The sequence below is a fragment of the Zalophus californianus genome, chromosome 15 (assembly GCF_009762305.2).
Source record: "Zalophus californianus isolate mZalCal1 chromosome 15, mZalCal1.pri.v2, whole genome shotgun sequence".
NCBI lineage: Eukaryota > Metazoa > Chordata > Mammalia > Carnivora > Otariidae > Zalophus > Zalophus californianus.
In genome coordinates, this window is record NC_045609.1 from 5,184,925 (window position 1) to 5,205,801 (window position 20,877).

General features: G+C 42.6%; 1 protein-coding gene across 1 annotated transcript; it reads right to left on the reverse strand.

The window, feature by feature from the left end:
* Positions 1 to 357: 357 nt before the first annotated feature.
* On the reverse strand, positions 358 to 3,682 carry DKK1 (dickkopf WNT signaling pathway inhibitor 1). The gene is made up of 4 exons (XM_027596601.2): positions 3,267 to 3,682; positions 2,852 to 3,014; positions 1,565 to 1,708; positions 358 to 1,445 (listed from the first exon to the last, which is right to left on the reverse strand). The coding sequence occupies exons 1-4, from the start codon at positions 3,510 to 3,512 to the stop codon at positions 1,192 to 1,194; spliced, it is 807 nt and encodes a 268-aa protein (XP_027452402.1). The 5' UTR covers positions 3,513 to 3,682; the 3' UTR covers positions 358 to 1,191.
* Positions 3,683 to 20,877: the final 17,195 nt, after the last annotated feature.

A 20,877-nucleotide genomic window follows, 5' to 3' on the forward strand; every position in this document is an offset into this window, starting at 1 on the left:
TTTATCTCTACACTCTTTCTAATCAACAGATTTAAGGAAAATAAAAAGGGAAATATTCACCTTACCTAGTAAGGGAAGGAAATAAAGGTATGAGAGAGGATTTGCAGTTTTCATATAATTCTCTTAAAATCAAAGTAATTAGAACAAGTCTTCCTGGCATGAAATAGTAAAGATCCTTCAAACCGAATAATTTGGTACAAAATCTGCATGTGTTTCTCAACTGTATTTACACACACACACACACACACACACACACACACACACACACACACACCCTTTCTGCTAACCATCCAGTACTTTGCTCTGGTATTTTGTGGGAAACTTTATTGCTCAAGAGTTATTAACCATTTGGGTAGATATTAATTTATTTGAAGCTGTTTTTGAAAGTAGTAATGTAAGATTCAATCTCATGATTGCACCATGATTGTGAGTTTGTCAGCGGAGAACACATGTCTTAAAATTACTCTAGAATTGACCAACACTGTCTTAAATTTAGACAGTATCTTCCTCTGATCATCTTAAAACAGGTCACCTTTCTGTCCCTTTAGAACACATATACACACACACACCCCTCTGAGAGCACAATGCCAAAATTTATCTATACTTGTAACATTGTGTAGTATTAAATGTTAAATTTTATTTCAAGGACTATCACAGCCTAGAGATAAATGTAACCTAAGCACTGAGATAGTACATTTCAGAAAATAAGCTAGCATTTCCATGATCAAGTTTAGATACCTATTATTTGTCATTCCAAAAGCTCCTTGCGTTCTAGGGTCTAGAATTAAAAGGGAAGGGTTTAAGCATTTAAGAAGTATAAGCTGAAATTATTTATTTCAATTCAATATAGAATATTAGAGTCAAGATAATAATCAATGTGTACAAAAATTTACATAGCAAGAGAAACAATGGACAATGCAGCACCTTTAGAAAAATAATTAAGTTTTGTTGCATTTACAGGTAAGTGCCACACTGAGAATTTACAACACAGTAATTTACTGCAATCAATGATAGGGGAGTTCCATAAAGAAACAAAGCTCTTAACACTCCAGATTTTCAGAAGGTATTATTGGAATGCTTAATCATAACCACAGAATTTGTACATCCTTTAGGATTGAGCTGATAGAAGTCACACACAGTTTTCATAGCATCTACTATAGCAAAGGAGTCCACGGTGTTCGGACGGCTGGCTTAGTGCCTCTGACAGGTGTGGAGTCTGGAAGAGTTGCTGGCTTGATGGTGATCTCTCTGTATCCGGCAAGACAGACCCTCTCCACAGTAACAGCGCTGGAATATCTCCAGCCCGTGGGAGCCTTTTCTCCTGTGCTTGGTGCACACTTGACCTTCTTTGAGGACAGGTTTACAGATCTTGGACCAGAAGTGTCTAGCACAACACAGCCCTGTGGCACAGTCTGATGATCGGAGACAGACCGAGCCTTCTTGCCCTGGAAAGGAGGGGACCATAGGGAAAGTACACGGTTACTGCCAGGTCTGCATCATTTCATGAAGAAAATCCCAGACACTCCCGACGTGCTAACAGAGAATGAATGGTAAGGTCCTTTACCTTTGGTATGATACAGTTTTGAAGACAGCGTGGTTCTTCTGGAATACCCATCCACGGTGCTGTGATCGTTACCCACACTTTCGAGAATGGTTTCTTCGATTTCCCCTCGATGGAAAGGATTGTGATCAGAAGGCATACATATCCCTAAGGAAGCAGGAGACAGTAGTAACACATTACAGCTGGGAGTTAACCACCAAGAGCCTTGCCCATGGCAGTCTGTTATGCCTGCACCGCCTTGAGATGCTTCGTTGTGGTGACATTATTTTAAACACAAGCCAAACTTCCTCCCTAGTGTCAATGCAAAACTCCCCAGATGGACAGAAGCATCAATCCGTGCACTGTGCAGTCATATGCAACATCCCCAATATAGCTATTTAAAATACTTTCCTACCAACTGTGGTAGTGGCAGTGAGATTTCTGCCCATGTTAATATCACCCTTGGGGTAAGAAATAAAAGTAGTCACTTAAATTTTTTAAAAATAACTTCTCTGCCCTCGGTGCTATATGGGTACTGGCAGACCAAGTTAAGCAAATGCAACACCAGCTGCCTGGAAGATTACAATCTCACCCACCGGTTACTTCACTGTATAATTTCTATATTACAGAGATTGAGTTAGTTCAGCCCCAAGTATTACTGGGTCCTAAAGAGGGTCGCCAGCCTCAAGCTTATTTCTGGAGACTTTTTTGGCTGTCTGAGCCTACCTCTTTGAGACATTAAATTTTAGTGGATCTGTGGTCCAGGGCGGAGGACTTATTTTAAGGTAGCAGGAGGTTGGGGGCAGGGGGATGGATTCAGAGGGCAGGATGCGTATCAAGATCCCCCTTAAGGGTGGCCAGCACCGATAGCTAAATCACTGTCTTCTGGCTGACATCAGTTTTAACAGGGACCAGGGGAGGGAGGCCAGCGTGGTAGAGCCCTGGGAGACACTGTAAGAGAAACACAGGGCAGCTAAGGCCAGGGCTGGTTTCCTTGGGCTCTCTGTATACTTGGTTTCACCTTCCTCCCCATCTTTCTCAATTGATGTCAAGGTACTCTCGACACATGTTCAGGGAAGGGTTCACTCTGTGGCAAGCAGTCCTGTTAAGCGGGCCAGGGGCACGGAGGAAGAGGAGGCGCTCCACGACCTCCGAGATCAAGCACTCCAAAGATTTTGGGGGAACCCTGCAGGCTGAGCACCCGTTCGCAGGTGGCGCCACTGGGTTCCCAAAGCCGGGAGCATTCTCCTCCCATCCGTAGGAGGCCAAATGCGGGACGGTCCGAGTCCGAAAGGGAGCTACCGGACTCACCATTTTTGCAGTAATTCCCGGGGCAGCACATAGCATGACGCATGCAGCGTTTTCGGCGCTTCCTGCAGGCCAGGCAGATTTGCGCGCCCGCGCCCCCTGCGCGGGTGGGGCTGGCGCAGTACTCCTCCGTGCTGCACTCCTCGTCCTCGGCGCACGGGTACGGCTGCGGGGAGGGGCCAGGCAAGGGCGTGAGGCACCTGCGCCTCCAGGGCCCCAAGCTCCGGGACCCCGACGCTCGTCACCGGCCCTCTGCGCGCACCTCTCCGAAGCTGGTGTGCCCAGGGCTCCCAGACGCAAACTTCCCGACTGAGCCCCGCACTGCACACACTCAACACGTTCTCCATGCTCTTCCCCACTTGAGCCGCCCCCCCCTTTCGGGGTCTCCGCGTCCCGGGTTCCCCGAGACCCTGCTCACCTGGTAGTTGTCAATGGTCTGGTACTTGTTCCCGCCCTCGTACGGGATCCCGGGAGCCGCGCTGACCGCGGAGCCCGGGTGCCCGGCAGCGCCGCCCAGCGCCGGGGGCAGGTTCTTGATGGCGTTGGAATTGACGAGAACCGAGTTCAAGGTGGCGCTCACTCCGACCTGGAGGTGACCACAGAGGGCCGCCGCTAGCAGGGCGGCCAAGACCGGGGCGGCTCCCACTGCGCCCGGGGCCGGCATCGCAGACGCTGTCCGGGGAAGGCTCCGAGCGAAGGCAGGAATGTCTCTCTGCAAGGTTGGCCCCTGGAAGCCGCGCCGGCACGGCTGCAGTCGGGGCTCCGAGCGCCTCCCGCGCTCCCTGAGTCTCGACTGCGGGCGCAACTCTGCGCCGCCACCGCTGCGGCGGCCGCCTTTATACCACGGGCTCCGAGCATCCCGGCCCCTCGGGGGAGACAACAAAGCAGGGATGGGATTTCAAAGCGCTGGGAGGGGCTGGAGGGTGTGTGTGTGTGTGTGTGTGTGTGTGTGTACACGAGGTGGGGGGGGGCTTGGCCCTCCCCAGCCCGCCCTCTTGGCGCGCCTGGTCCCCTGGCCCAGCTCGGTTCGGGGCGCGGGTGTTGCGGAGCGCGAGCGCGGACCGCGTCCACAGAGGCGCGCGGAGGGAGGAACCTGGGACCCCGGCGCCCGCCCCCTGCAGCAGGGGTTGCGCTCGCGGGCTCGGAAGTACTTTTCAGAGCGGGATTGTAATGTTCTGCAAAACCGCTTTTCTCCTGTCTCCTTTATTCCAGTCCTACTCATTTATTGGGCACCGTAAACAGCATTCGGGGTGAAATACAGCCCAACTGGTAACTCAAAGTGTCTCGAAGCGTCCCAGCGAGAGGGCCAGGGGGCCGGTGCACGTTGCTGATTAACCTTTCAGACCCTCGGTTTGCAGATTTAGAGTGAGGTCCCCCGTTTAAGTTGGTTCAGCTTCGCCCCCACCCCTTTCCTTCCTCCACACCCCAGCCCCCCCTCCTGCCGCCACCGCGAGAAAAATGTGTAAAGAGAAAGAAATTTGCACATCAAACGGGGGTAAGAAGGAAGAAGAACTAATTCTCTTTTGATGGGAAGTTTAGAGAGGGAGGCGAGAGACTGGCGTTGGGAAATTAGATCAGGGGTGGAGGGAAGAGGGAAGTGAGTATCGATAATCAGACTATTTAATGCCGCTCTTTGAATGCGAGCAGTCGCGCTCCGTAGATGAACTTGATTAGGCAGACGGGCGAGATCAAAGTGGCCAGAGCGAGACCGGTCAGAGTCCACGGGCTGGGTCCGTGGTCCTTCCCTGCGGGCCCTGCTCGGGGGTGGGTCAGCGCAGCCAGGGGAGCGAGCCTTAGGGCTCAGCGCCTGACTTCCTCCAACACTTTTCCAGATCGCAAAGCTGCTCCCAAGTCAGAGCGTCCCGGGACCCGGGACTAACACCCCTCCAGGGAGATGAGACTAGCTGCAGGAAAAGGAAAACTGAAAGTGAGCCAGAACGTGAGTGAGTTCCACGTCCTCTAGATCCGTGTAGAAATATAATAAAGTCCTGCTTATACAGTGGAAATTATTTAACAAACGCACGCCTCTGGGAAGCATTGGGCTACCCTCTGCATTGTTCCCCTTTGGGGGGAGGTGGGTAGGTGCAGTGAGTATAAATACTTAGGAGACTGTCCTAATTATAGTAATAATAAAAGATAAAGTACTGCAATTATTTTTATAACAGGTTGATGTTATAAGTGTCAGGAAATGGACAACTGCCGTGCAAATTTAGGAAAGGAAGAGATGACTGAATAATCACTGTTGAATAAGAAAGGCTAAGATATATTAATTTTGTGCTCCCTCACCTCTATGGTACTTAATATTCTACACATAGACCTATATTCATGACCAGGACCACCACTAAGTACAGCTGATGAGAGTCTTGAAGTCCTATAATCCTAAAGTTAAGAGGGGGGAAGGCTTAAAAAAAAAAGTTTGTAATGGTCTGAGTTCTAGTTCCTTGGGTTTCAGAGGTCCTGTTGAGAACATCTTCCAAATGATTCTTTAATAATGCCTAATTACACCCACCCATCCCAAATCCCATCTGTCCTATGAAATTTCCTCTGGTTTATTGGTAATTCCTTCTTGAAATTCTAATACGGGTTAAATCCCTCATTTTTTTTAAGTTTTATTAACACATACAATGATCTAGACTTGGCTACAATTTTAGAAATTTTTGGCACAAATTGAAACTTGGAAACAAAGGGGAGGCTGCTTATATATATTTCTTTTTAAAATGAGCCTAACAAGTCGAGGAACATTTTATTGAGAATAAGCAATAAGCCAGGTCTCTCTCGTGCAGATATGGCCCTAGCTTCAGTTGACCTGAAGTTGGTAGAGAGGGAGAGGTATTATAGGATAACAGGGTAAAGCTCTAGGGGATTTTAGGTGTCATATTATCAGTTGCAGAATATGATAATGTCAATAATTGATGTGTTGAGCATCTTCAGTGTAATAGAAAATCTGCAGTCGGTCTCAAATTGTTATGATGTTGAAATGCAAGGGAAGAATCCCCTGACCTTGGGGAGGGTGAAAATGTTTTTTCTTAGTCCTATTATCCTATTTAAATATTTCTAAAAATATGCTGTGCCACACTTATGGCCAATCTCTTTTCCTCTTTTTGAAAGAGATTCATGGTAATGTCGTTAACACAGTTAACAAATTTAGTTCATTAAGAGCTTGGATTCACAAATGAAATTGTTGTCTGGGGCAAAAAAAAGTTTCATCAGCAAAAGAAAAACTTTAACAAAAAGACATGTTGCATAAATTCAATCTCAAATGCTGAATATGTATGTCTGTTGTGGTTTACTGTTCTTTGAGTCTGTTGTGTTGAGTTAGGGGAGCTAAGTCAAGATTAGGGTTTTAAAGAGCAGACTGGGTTTTATCTCCTTCCCTACTTTCCACACTGTTCCCCATGTCGTGACCTGAAATCGGATAATGAATTGGTGAATATCTGAGTTTCTACTATGTGCTAAGCCGGGTACTGGGTGCTGTGGGATCAAAGATGAGTGCTCACGTTAGCTATCTTACAGTAAGTGAGTGGGGGCAGGGGTGGTAAGCTCTTAAATTATACAGAAGAGCTACCCCCCAGGAAGGCCTGAGAGCTGAGTAGGTGGCAAGCCAACTCTTAGTTCCACATGGGAAAATGGACTTGCTTCAGTGGAGTTTCCATTTGAAAATCCCTTCCATGATTGGGCTTCCTCGCTGGCAACAAAAGAGGACGGATAAGGAGGTAAAGTGGGGTTCATCATGCCACCAGGGACCAATTAAAATTCAGTGAATGCCCATCATATGCAAAATGCTACCCTAGTACCTTTGAGAATGTACCCCCCAAGTATTAAAGGCAGGTTCCTTGTCCTCAGAAGGCTTTCTATCTATAAGTAGTGGGGAGAAGCAAATATTACATGGGAATGGGGGTAAACATTTTTCCAAAACCGGTCCTATTTTGGCACACATGAGGTCATGGGGGAAGACCGAAAAAGGTCCAGAAATGGTGACAACTAGCCTCAGGGAAGGGGGGGGTTGTGATGACCCTCTGAGCAAGGTGGCAGAGGTGGGAGGAGTCAGGGCTGCTGTATTTCATTTATTAAAAGTAGTGTGTTTAGTTCCAGAGGGACCCCTAACTCCTATTTCATCTGTTGAACTATTTTCATAATGCAATAGGTTTAGTAGATTTTTAAATAGATGGGATATGCATACTGATGTGGAATCAAACCTCATAGCTCATCAGTGGCATGAGTGAGTGTTCCTCACATTGTCAGTGCTGAGCACCCAGCACAGAATACCCTCTTCATCTGCAAGACGACAAAAACATCATGCCTATTCACAAATGATCTTTCCATCTCTGTCATTTGAGATTCTTAGGTGATCCCTGCATATTTAATTCTCTCCCCCTCCCCCCTTCCCTCTTTCTTTCATTCTTTCTCTGTTAAATCAAAGGAAGCAGATCTGTTACCATGTAATTTTACTTTACTAGGACAACGTTAAATAAATGTCATTCCTTACGGTGCATGTTGTCAACATTTATGCTGGTACTGATCTTAAATTTATAGTAGGGATTCCTCATTCCCGAGTTTAGTAAAAAAAAAAAAAAAAAAAACACAGTAAAAATAAAAAATGTTAAGACTTTCTCATTGGCCTTTAAAAGATTTTGATCTTAATGCTCTTCATGATGTTAAAAGGGCTTTTAGACCAGGCCCATGTTAAGACTCCCCAGAGGCTGGATTAGGCTTTTCTGCACTCCTCAGTACAAAGAGGAGGCGAGATTTGACAATGGTTATGTTTATTTAGTCAGTGGAGATGGCCAGCCCAGATAAATCAGGCTCCCTGGTAGCTTTCCAACCTAGCTCAGAAGATGTGTTTTACAGGAGCAAGACATTAAAAACTAATCTGAGAATAGAGCTCAGGACCCAGAAACTTTCGACGAAAAACCGCAGAGGATCTTTTCTGATGTCCTGACACGGAGAGAGGGCTGCAGAATATAGTGACAGAGACTTCAAAACAGCCCCCTTAGCATCCCTCCTAAAGGATTTGACATTTCCAACCATAAATATTGGCCAATGGCAGCAGAAAGCAGGATACAAGATCCTTTTAAAACAGACTCTAGACCTAGAGAAATGTCATTTTTCCTTCATGTCTCTCAGTTCCTATTATTGCCTCCTTTATAACGCAGGTGCTCTCCAAGGATCGTGGCCTGGAAAGGTATTTTGCCATGGGATCGGGAGACTGGGGCTGGGATTCTGGTTACTGGGGACTTCTGTGACAGCCTGAAGTTGGCTGGAAAATATGGTAGCTTGGTCAAGCCATTTAATTCTAGTGTTGGTGTTGGTCTTTCATTTATAAAATGGCATGAGTGGTAGGTGGGGAGGCCCCTTGCCTCTCTCTCTCTCTCTCTCAAAAAAAAAAAAAAAATCACTCTCAGGACAAAGCCTTTTATATTCTGATTAAATAAAAATATCCTGTAAGAGGCCATTTCTCAGGCAGCCTAAAATAATAACCACTGACATCGTGTATTTTGATTTCGAGTAAGTTTTTTCAAAGAAAACGGGAGTTTAAATCTCCGAAAATAAGTGAATACATGATCAGGTGATTTTTTTTTTTAATTTTTTAAAGATGGAGATATACACACATATTTCTAAATTATGTGAGATGTTCTTGGAGAAAACGCAGCAAATACAAAAAAGTCCAAAACTGAGTGACCGGTGCATTGCCATCACTGTTAACTTGTAGTTCTCCCCGCAAACACACATCCACCCAGAGCAAGTGCGCGTGTGAGAGGGAGTGGGAAATCGTTTGCCTTCGCAAAACTGACCCTAATGCTTTAGAGCTGAATTTTTCCAGCTGTCCCTAAATTCCAAACTAGGGAATTACACCCAGAGGTGGAAAACAGAAAGCAGGACCAGGAAAGCCCTTTAGTGTCCCAAGACCCTGTCTTAGAATGGACTCCGAGGGACCAGGGAGGTAGGCCCGGAACAGAACTGTGGCCAGAAAGAAGGATGTGTAATCCACGCCAGGTTCACCACCAGCCTCAAGGCGAGCTGGGGGCCACCTGCGCGCGCACCCACTCCCTGCATCCCTGCTGCACGGGCACCCCCCCACACACCCCTGTGAGCATGCACCTGCTCCCTGCACCCCCACTTGTGCGGGAACCCCTCCCTGCACCCCCGGTGAGCGTGCACCTGCTCCTTGCACCCCTGCTGCGCGTGCACCCCCCCGTACCCCTGCTGTGTGTGCACCCACTCCTGCACCCCCAGTCTGTGCTCACCAATCCCTGCACCCCCACTGCGCAGGCACACTCCCCCCGCACCCCTGCTGTGCGTGCACCCACTCCTGCACCCCCACTCTGCGCGCACCAATCCCTGCACCCCCGCTGCGCATGCACCCGCTCCCTGCAGACTTGCCCACTCTGCGCGCCCCCGGGGGGGGGGGGGCCGGGGGGAGGCCTGCGGCGGCGCACGTGTGCTGGCCGGCTGCTGATGGCCTTTGGGCTGCGCAGTCACGACCCGCCGCCCGCGCACGGGAGTGGAAAACCCAGCTTGTTTAGGGACTCGCTTTGATGAGTGAAGATCAAAAGGCCCGAGGACCCCCGTCCTAATCAGCCTTGAGCCGGGATGGCATTTTCACAAACAGTCAGTTCGCTCGGCTTTGAGCAGACTTCGTGCTCAGCACATTCATGCTTCGTTCACACTACAATGGCTGCAGTTGGTTTGCTGCGTCAGTTCATGGGCAAATAAATATAGGGCCCTTCCGACTTAATTAAAGAGGGGTGAGAGGAAAGGCGACGGAGGGGAAGATTAAAGCTCCGAGGGACACCAGGCTCCGCTGTGTCCCGTCTCTGGCCTCCGGTGGGAGAAACCTGCTCTTCTGCTGCCCCCTGGTGGAATTGCCGTAGAAGTTCTTCGTAGGGAAGATCAAATGGTTTATGAACCCCGCCCGTTACTCTCCAGAAATATTATTCTCCAGGTTCAGTTACTTATATACCATATCGCTGCGCTCCAACCCCTTCGGGATTGGGTGTTCTCTTCTTCTTGTTCTACACAATGCTTTGTTCACAGAATAACTTATTTCTTCATAAGTTACAATTAAAAAGAGAACTGGGATCCAACATGTAGTTTCTCAGTTTATGTCTGCGTAGTTCCACTGAAGTTGAAAGGCTCTGTATGGCATTCCCAGATAAAAATGTCAAGGTCTCCGGATTATGAGAAATATATTATTGGGAAATTCTAGGCCAAACAAATCGTAGACAAGACCATCCATATATAATTATTCATGGAGAATAAAAATAGAAGGGAATATTATTCATCCATTTGAGAAACTACTAATCATTTCAGGTTTCCATGTTCAAAAAGAAGATACAAACCTGTAGTCTCAGGTTAAATAATAGTTACAGTAAGCTATTTAATACTTCCATTTCCTTAGAGCCAACATGCACAAGTAAAAAAAGCAGAAAAATTAGTAAAACAACATACTGAAGTTTAATATATGTATCTGTTAAAATTAGTAGTAGTTCTGCATTGTTATTATTTTGCAGTTAGTAATTCTAAAGTACTCCCAAGGTTTTTCTTACAGCTCATTTTTCTTGGAAGTGCTTACAGAAAAGAAACAAAACAAAAATGTTTCTCTGCAATTAGGATATCTTTTAAAGAATAAAGGATTCTGAAAGATGTGTGACAATGCTGTTTCTAAACATTCAATTCAATAAATATTTTTATATACTAAATTCACTTCTATAGATTAGATGCTAAGTATAAAATTGCTTACTATTATTTTAATACTATAATGTAAAATATATAAGAATGACTTTACAATCAGAGAAAGACAATTATATTATCTCACTGATATGTGGAATTTAAGAAACAAAACAGGATTATAGAGGAAGAGAAGAAAAAATGGAACAAGACAAAACCAGAGAGGGAGACAAACCATAAGAGACTCTTAATCACAGGAAACAAACTGAGGGTTGCTGGAGGGGAGGGGGTGGGGGTACGGGGTGGCTGGGTGATGGACATTAAGGAGGGCACGTGATGTAATGAGCACTGGGTGTTATATAACTCTGATGAATCACAGACCTGTACCTCTGAAACCAATAATACAATATATGTTAATTAATTGAATTTAAATTAAAAAAATGACTTTAAAGAAGCAAATTAACCTCAAACTTTTTCATAATGTCATTGTTTTGGTTGTACCCTGCCCACCTTTTTTGATCTATATTCTCCCCCTTTTCCTTTGCACGTTATTACTTCTATCCAGCTGGTTCTATTTACAAGAAAAGCAGTCTTCAAGCAAGCTCTATGTTTAACAGTGCATTTTGCTAATATCAATAGCTTTGTAAATTCTGCTTAGCCACAAACTTATTCAGAAGGTATGAAAGTGTCAGGCAAAGAATCTAATGGCTAATTAGCTTTCTATCAAAAGTTGATCCCTTACCCCTTTCTGTTAATATCATTTACTATTATCATTGGCATTTGCTGATAATTTTAGGAGGGGACTGTGGCTAGAGCTGTGACGTCTAAGGGTTTAAAGCATACAGTTTGTTCTGTTTATATAGTTCTTGATTTCTAGGCAAAGTCCTGAATTTATTTGGAAAATTACCTTGCTATGGTTTTATTAATAGATGAGGTTCGAAAAACAAGTAAGTAAATAAGTAAGTGGAGCTTTTACTTGCAAGTGTAAGAGACAGAGAAAATAATAGACTCCTTCCCTGTTTTTGTAGGCAATGAAAAGCAAGTATCAGTCAAGAGGTGTTTATTTTCCTGAAAAAGACTATTAACTCTGCAGTTCTGGGATTCTTGAACTGCTGTGTAGATAATAAACAATCAAACAAAACAACCCTGAGGATGCATGTTAAAATGCAGGTTCCCAGATCTCCTAGCTCTTTTGATTGATTGCAGAGGTGTGGGGTAAGTTTAGTGACTCATGGTTTTTGTTTGTTTTTAAGGATTTTAGTCATTTGTTTTGAGAGAGAGGGAAGGGGGAGGCCAACTTCCTGCTGAGCAGAGAGCCTGATGCCAGGCTTGATCCCAGGACCCTGAGATCATGACCTGAGCTGAAGGTAGACGCTTAACCTACTGAGCCGCCCAGGCACCCTACTGACTCCTGTTTTAACACCCTCCACTGGCTGCCTGTAATGCAGGTCATCTTTAGGCTACGCTTTGCTTTGCAAATTTCCACCATCAATCCCTCAGTTCCCACCAAGCTGGTCTGTCACTTTTCAAACTCCAAACTCCCATTTTCTGCCTCTGGTTAAAAGTTAATTCCAGGGGCGCCTAGTTAGTGCAGTCAATTAAACCTCTAGTTCTCGGTTTCAGCTCAGGTCCTGATCTCAGGGTTCTGGGATTGACCCCTGCGTTGGGCTCCGCACTCAGTGCAGAGTCTGCTTGAGAGTCTCTCTCTCCATCTGCCTCTCCTGCTTGTGTGCATGCGCTCGCTCTCTCTCTCTCTCTCTCTCTCTCTCTCAAATAAATAAAATCTTAAAAAAAAAAAGTTAATTCCAAATTCAGTGTTTCCCCTTTTGGAAAGCTGGGTTAACATCCCCCCACCCCAACGCGACACTACACATTTACACCCATCTTTTCAGAGTCTTGCTCCTCATACCCATTCTGTATATCTGTTGCAGAGCCCAGAAATATTTGTTATTATATTTTAATGTCCCAGATGATTCTGATGAGAGCCAGGTTCGGGACAGATTGCCCTTGTTCAGACTTACTGATCGAAAGAATCACCAGGAGGGCTTTTGAAATTGGATGCCTAGAATTAATGGTGTGCTGGTAAACAGTGAAGAACCAGCACTTTAAAAAAAATGCATAAGTGTATATGCACATATATATGCATGTTATAAATTTTACTGATATAAAGGATATGCAGCACACAATTTGCAGCTAATCAAATGTATTCATTATTGCAATGTCCTATAGCCAATTGATGATTACAGACGTTTTTATTGGTTTTTGCTGAGCTCTTGTATCCATAGCAAACATATGGGTGTAATTCCACCAGGTTTTGACAAATGGGATTGCATCATGGTCTACGTGCTTTTTATTAATCAATCTGTTAGTAAATCTGATGCATGACCCACTGTTAAACTACTCTTACCCTTGTACAAATTACACTCATTAAACTAAAATGGCCTTCTGCTTCAGTTTTAACCCAGCCTTGAGTTTTCCTGTCTGCCGATTTCTGTGACTACTCCCACTGTGGTTAAATTCAAGGGGGAAATGTGATTCCACTAAACATGCAGGTGGGAAGCAGGCTCCGCATGACAAAGTATTTCCGCCAGACAGATGCAAGTGACCTCAAGAACTTTGATAAAGAGCAGAATGAAGTAAAACAGGACTCGATGGGTTGTGCATATTTACCACCTTTGTTTCAAATATCATTTATTTATTGGGACGTTGATGTGCCTTCACTTTTAAAAAAGGGCAGTCTAGTCCCTGGGCATTGACTTCTAGCTCCCTTGTCCCAGGTGGTCTTTAAACCAAAGTTTAGCTTCACCAAACTGTGTTTTCTCAAGACAATCATAGCTTCTGTAACCCATTTGCTTCTCATGGTTCCTACTTCCCTTAGGTTTGGGCTTAGTTTTTTCTTAGTCTGTTGTCAAGTTTTGGAGACATTTAAGAACCAAATTTTAGATATATAATTTATTCAACATAGAATTTTGTTGTTGTTAAGAGGGTTGGTCCAAACAACCTAACCTATTATTTCCCCAGAAATGAAAATTATTTAACTTTAAGAAAAAAATTACGTAAATGCTTTCGAACTGTGTTCTTAGGCGGTTTCATTAAGTATTGTTTGTGAGTCATCCATATTAAGTTTAGCTAATATGTTTATTTTCACATCAGTGTGTAAAATTCCATTGTTCAAGTATGTCATATTTAATGGCCCATTACCCACGTGATGAATATTTGAATTTCTAAATTTTTTGCTATTTCAAAATGCTTATGTGGGCATCCTTACATGTATCTCCTTGTGAATATGTGTAGAATTTTTTTTCTAAAAAATATACCAGTGAGTGGAGTTGTTGAGTTGTAGAATATGAACATTTTCAACTTTATTAAATATTGCAAAATTGTTCTTCAAAGTTGTAATAATTCACATTGTACCAGCAGTCTATAAGAATGTTACATTGCTATACATTTTAACCAACACTTTTTATTTTAGAATTTTCATTTGCTAGTCTGATGGGTGGAAATGGCTTCTTTTAATTTTTAAACTTACAGTGGCTGATAATTAATGATCTAGAATATATATGCATCTATTTCTATATTTCTATTCTCTGGAAGAGAAGACTTCACCAGACTTCTTAGACTGTATAACGAACCACACAAAAATAGTCCACGAAATTACAGAATACTCTCTTGAAGCTGTCAACACAAATATCTGAAATATAACATTGGTAAATCAAAAATACCAATGTATTAAAAATGCATTTCATGACAAAGTTGTGTTCATGCCAAGGAAGCACAGGTGGTTTGTTTTTTTTCTTTCTTATGAGAAGTGCACTTTTTTTTTTTTTAAAGATTTTATTTATGTGACAGAGACACAGCGAGAGAGGGAACACCAGCAGGGGGCGTGGGAGAGGGAGAGGCAGGCTTCCCGCGGAGCGGGGGGCTCGATCCCAGGACCCTGGGATCGTGACCTGAGCCAAAGCTTATCGGCTGAGCCACCCAGGCGCCCCAAGAAGTGCACTCCTTAATCCCCATCACCTATTTCACCCATCTGCCACGCCCCTGCCCCTCCCCTCTGGCAACCATTAGTTTGTTCTCTAGAGTTGAGTCTATTTCTTGGTTTCTCTTTCTCTCTCTCACTTGCTCATTTGTTTCTTAAATTCCACATATGAGTGATATCATATGATATTTGTCTTTCTCTGACTGACGTATTTCGCCTAGCATTATAGCCTCTAGATCCATCCATGTTGTTGCAAATGGCAAGATTTCATTCTTTTTGATGGCTGAGTAATATTCCATTGTGTGTGTGTATACACACACACACACACACACACATTCTCTTTATCCATTCATCTGTCAGCAGACACTTGGGCTACTTCCATAATTTGGCTTTTTGTAGATAATGCTGTTATTAACATAGGCATGCATGTACTGATTCACATCAGTGTTTTTTATATCTTTTGGGCGAATACCCAGTATTTCTGGGTATTCTATTTTTAATTTTGTAAGGAACCTCCATACTGTTTTCCACAGTGGCTGCACCAGTTTGCATTCCTACCAACAGTGCATGAGCGTTCCTATTTCTCCACATCCTTGCTAATGCTTGTTTCTTATGTTTTCGATTTTAGCCTTTCTGACAAGTATGAGGTGATATTTCATTGTGGTTTTGATTTGCATTTCCGTGATGATGAGTGATGTTGAGCATCTTTCCGTATGTCTTTTGGCCATCTGGATGTCATCTTTGGAGAAATGTCTGTTCATGTCTTCTGCCCATTTTTTAATTGGATTGTTTATTTTTTGGGTGTTGAGTTGTACAAATTCTTTATATATTTTGGAGGCTTACTCTTTATTGGATATGTCATTTGCAAATATCTTCTCCCATTCAGTAGGTTGCCTTTTACTTTTGTTGACTGTTTCCTTTGCTGTGAAGAAACTTTTTATTTTAATGTAGTCCCAATAGTTTATTCTTCTGTATCCCTTGCCGTAGGAGACGTATCTAGAAAAATGTTGCTACAGCCAATGTCAGATTACTACCTGTGCTCTCTTCTAGGATTTTTATGGTTTCAGGTCTCACATTTAGGTCTTTAATCCACTTGCGGTTTATTTTTGTGTGTGGTGTAAAAAGTGGTCCAGTTTCATTCTTTTGCATGTTGCTGTCCAGTTTTCTCAGTGCCATTTGTTGAAGAGATTGTTTTCCTCATCATATATTCATTCCTTCTTTGTTGAAAATTGATTTATAATTGTGGGTTCATTTCTGGGTTTTCTATCCTATTGACTGAGCTGTGGGTCTATTTTTGTACCAGTACCATTCTGTTTTACTTAGTACCACGTTGGAATATCACTTGAAATCAGGAAATGTGAGTTCTTTTTCTTTTTCAAAATTACTTTGGCTATTCAGGGTCTTTTGTGATTCCATACAGATTGATCTGGTTGTGAAAATGCTGTATTTTGATAGGGATTGCATTATATCTGCAGATCACCTTGGGCAGTATAGACATTTTTAACTATACTTGTTCTTCCAATCCCTGAGCATGGAATGTCTTTCCATTTTTGTGTGTTGTCTTGAATTTCTTTCAACAGTGTTTTATAGTTTTCAGAGAGTAACTCTTTCACCTCTTTGGTTAGGTTTATTCCTAGATATTTTCTTGTTTTTGGTGCAATTGTAAATGGGTTTGTTTTCTTACTTTCCCTTTCTGTTGCTTCAATATTAGAGTATAAGTATGCAACAGATTTCTTTATATTGATTTTGGATCCTGCAACTCTACTGAATTCACTTATTCTAGTAGCTTTTTTTTTTTTTTTGGTGAAGTGCTTAGGGTTTTCCATATATGGTATCATGTCATCTGCAAATAGTGAGAGTTTTACTACTTTCTTATCAATTTGGATGACTTTTATTTCTTGTCTAATTGCTGCAGTTAAGACGTGTAGTATTATGTTGAAAGAAGTGGTGAGAGTGGACATGATCTTTTCCTGACCTTAGAGGAAAAGCTCTCAGTTTTTCCCCATTTAGGATGATATTTGCTGTGGGTTTTTCATATAGGTCCTTATTATGTTGGGATATGTTCCCTCTAGAGGGTTTTTATGAATGGATGTTGTACTTTGTCAAATCCTTTTTTTTTTTTTTTGCGTCTATTGAAATGATTGTATGGTTCTTATCCATTCTCTTATCAATGTGATGTAATATGTTGATTATTTTGTGAATATTGAACTACCCTTACTTCCTGGGAATAAATCCCACTTGATCATGGTGTATGATTTTTTTTAATGTGTTGTTGGACTCAGTTTGCTAACATTGAGGATTTTTGCATCTATATTCGTGAGAGATATTAGCCTAGAGTTGTCTTTTTTAGTGGAGTCTTCATCTGGTTTTGGTATCAGGGTAATGTTGGCCTCATAGAATGAATTTGGAAGTTTTCCTTCCTCTTCTATTTTTTTTTTTTTTGAAACAGTTTGAGAAGAATAGGTACTATTCTTTAAATGTTTGGTACAGTTCACCTGTGAGGTCATCAGGTCCTGGACTTTTGTTTGTTGGGAGTTTTTTGATTACAGATCCAATTTCATTGCTGGTAATTGGTCTATTCAAATTTTCCATTTCTTCCTGCTTTGTTTTTGGGAAGTTTTATGTTTCTAGGAATTTATCCATTTCTTCCAGGTTGTCCAATTTGTTGCCACATAGGTTTTCATAATATTCTCTTAAAATTGTATTTCTGTGGTGTTCATTTCTATTTCTCCTCTCTCATTAGTGATTTCGTGTATTTGGGTTCTCTCTCTCTCTGAGTCTGGCTAGAGGTTTATCAATTTTGTTGATCTTTTGAAAGAACCATCTCCTGGTTTCATTGATCTACTCTATTGTCTTTTTTTTCTATGTCATTTTTTTTCCTGCTCTTATCTTTGTTATTTCCTTCCTTTTGGTTTTTAATTCGTCTTTTCCTAGCTCTGTTAGGTAGAAGGTTAGGCTGTTTGAGACTTTTCTTGCTTCTTGAGACAGGGCTGTATTGCTATACACTTCCCTCTTAGAACCACTTTTGCTGCACCCCCAAGATTCTGGACTGCTGTGTTTTCATTTGCATTTGTCTCCATGCAATTTTTTTATTTCTTGGTTGACTCATTCACTGTTTGGTAGCATGTTATTTAACCTCCCTCCATGTGTTTGTGCTCTTTCCAGATTTTTTCCTTGTGGTTGGTTTCTAGTTTCATAGTGCTGTGGTCAGAAAAGATGTGTGGTATGACTTTGATCTTTTTGAATTTGTGAGACTTGTTTTGTAGCCTAACATGTGATGTGATCTGGAGAATGTTCTGTGTGCACTTGAAAAGAATGTGTATTCTGCTTTTTTAGGATGGAATGTTCTGAATGTCTGTTAAGTCCCACTGGTCCAGTGTGTCATTCAAAGCGACTGCTTCCTTGTTGATTTTCTGTTTGGATGATCTGTGCATCGATATAAGTGGAGTGTTAAAGTCTTCTATTTTTGTATTACAATCAATTATTACCTTTATGCTTATTAGTATCTGCTTAATGTATTTGGGTGCTCCCATCTTGGGTGTATAAATATTTGCAATTGTTATATCTTCTTGTTGCATTGTCCCCTTTATTATAATATTGGGTTCTTCTTTGCCTCCTATTACAGTCTTTGTTTCAAAGTCTATTTTGTCCAAAATAAGTATTGTTACCCTGGCTTTCTTTTGATGTCCATTTGCGTGGTAAATAGGTCTGCATCCCCTCACTTTCAATCTTCAGGTGTCTTTGGGTCTGAAATATGAGTCTCTTGTAGGCAGCATATAGATGGGTTTTGTTTTTTATCCACTCTGTCACTGTATGTCTTCTGATTGGAGTGTTTAGTCCATTTACACTCAAAGTCCTTGTTGACAGATATGTCCTTCTTGCCATTTTGTTACTTGTTTTGTTGTTGTTTTTGTAGTTCTTCTCTCAGTTTGTTGGCTTTCTTTCATGATGTCCTTGGATTTCCTCTCTTTATTTTTTACCTATCTATTACTGGTTTCTATATAACATCCACTGCCAATAAGCAGTCTATATTAAGTTGATGGTCACTTAAGTTTAAATCCATCCTTTACTCCTCTCACCCCCACATCTTAGGTGTGTGGTGTCATATTTTATATCCTTTTATTTTATGAACCCCTTGACTTGATTTTTACAGAAATACTTATTTTTACTGCCCTTGTGTTTTTTACTTTTCATAATCTCCCTTATGGTCTTTCCTTTCCACTCGAAGAGTCCCCTCTAATATTTCTTACAGTGTGGTTTAGTGGTCATGAACTCCTTTAGTTTTTGTGTATCTGGGAAACTATCTCTCCTTCTATTCTGAATGATAGACTTGCTAGACATTCTTGGCTGCAGATTTTCCCCTTTCAGCACTTTGACTATATCATGCCACTCTCTTCTGGCCTGCAGAGTTTCTGCTGAAAAATCTGCTGAGAGCCTTATAGGGTTTCTCTGGTATGTAACTGTTTTCTCTTGTGGCTTTAAACAATTTTTTCCTTATCAGTACTTTTTGCCATTTTAATTACTATGTATCTTGGTATGGACCTCCTTGGGTTTAATGTTTGGGGTGATCTCTGTGCCTCCTAGATCTGGATTTCTGTTTTCTTGCCCAGATTCCAGAAATCTTCAGCTATATTTTTTCGACATCCCTGTAATGTGAACATTATTATGCTTGATGGAGTCACTGAGTTCCCTAAGACTGTTCTCAGTTTGCATAATTTCCTTTCCTTTGTTTAGGTTGGTTACTTTCCATTACTCTGAAAGGTCATTAATTCATTCCTCTGCTTCGTCTTGCCTATAGTCCATCTAGTGTATTTTTTATTTTCATTTATTGTGTTCTTGATCTTTGGTTCCTTTTTATCTCTCTGTTGAAGGTCTCACTAATGTCCTCCACTCTTTTCTCATGTCCAGTGAGTGTCTTTATGATCACTGCTTTAAATTCTCTATCAGGCATATTACTTATATCCATTTCTCTTAGGTCTCTTACAACGGTTTGGTCCTTTCTTTCGTTTGGGAGATATTTCTCTGCCTCCTCATTTTGTCTAACTCTGTGGCTGTTTCTCTGTGTTAGGAAAGTCAGCTGCTGCTTCTTGCTCTTAATGATAATACCCTTATGAAGAAGAGGTCCTATCACACCCTGCAGTGCAGTGTCCCCTGCTCCTCAGGACGTGGCACCTCAGGGAGTGTCTCCTGTGTGTGTTGTATGTGTTCAGCTACTGAGTCTTGGCCCCTTTGCCCTTCAGTCCGGTTGACAGTGCAGAGGCTCTATTTTCCTATTGTGGACAGTGCTTGGTCCCCAGCTGGATGGGGCATGTTTTAGCAAGGTTTGCTTGTTAAATGAGACCTGCTTCTGCCATCACTGAGGTCCCTTAAAATGCACAGGTCAGGAGATGTGTTCTTGGCAGGGTTTTCACTGGTCTTTTGTTGGCAAAGAGGTTTCGTGCAAGCAGTTTAGGTAACAAGTTTTGGCACCACGCTGGTTCCCACAGGTGGCCGTTGTTTATGCTGGAGGTGGGGGAAGGAAATGCTGCCTGCCAGTGCCTTCGTTCCTGGAGGCCTCACTCTGAGATGAGCAAATCACTCTCACTCCCATCTGCCCCGGTGTTTTTCAAACTGCTGGTTCCAAGCTGTATCTACAGGGGCCGTTTGTTGTGTTGTCTCTTTAAGGGCAGGGGCTCTGCCTCCTAATGCCCTCAGGGCTCTCCCAGAGCCCAGCCTGCCGATTTTTAAAATTCCAGGCTTGAAGTCCTGCTGGTGGCAACAGCTCAAGAAATTCAGTCCCTCTCCCTTTGAAAGGCAAATATTATGGGAATTTGTCCTCCCCGCTCATGGGCTCCTTGGTGCAGAAGTCTGTTTTTCAACCTTCTCCACACTACTGTCTCCCTCCCCACTGCAGATGGCCAGAGTTTGTTTTGCGCCCAGACCACATCTTCACCCTTCCTACCTTTTTCAGTGTGGCCCCTGCTCTGCCTTTAGCTCTGGAGCTTGTTCTTTCAGTCTTCTGGCATTTCTGGGTTATTTGTACTGCTATGAGTTTTATCCCGTTGGTTCATTGGATGAGGCAAGTTTAGGGTCCTCTTATTCCACCATCATCCCGACTAACTCCATAGGTGGTTTAATATTAGAAATCCATTAATGTTACCTACCAGGTGCCACAGCAACAGATTAAGAAGAAAGCCATGTGCCTGTCTCAGTATATCCTGAAAAATAATTTGATATAATCAGTAGCTACTCATGATTTTGTAAAAGATTGACAAACTAAGAACTGTCTTAATATGATAACATGTACATAAATATCTAATGGTAAAATTTTGCCTGGAAAAGGCAAGAATGCCAGTAGTGACTTCCTGGTTTTATATTTACCTGCGGTTCTTGCCAGCCTATC

What these genes read in the sequence shown, in the direction of transcription:
- DKK1 (XM_027596601.2), bottom strand. Translation starts at nt 3,512, where the DNA reads ATGCCGGCCCCGGGCGCAGTGGGAGCCGCCCCGGTCTTGGCCGCCCTG. An exon ending in AGACCATTGACAACTACCAG is followed by an intron (nt 3,015 to 3,266) that starts GTGAGCAGGGTC and finishes CCCTCCCCGCAG; the next exon opens with CCGTACCCGTGCGCCGAGGA. An exon ending in AAAACTGTATCATACCAAAG is followed by an intron (nt 1,446 to 1,564) that starts GTAAAGGACCTT and finishes CCTCCTTTCCAG; the next exon opens with GGCAAGAAGGCTCGGTCTGT.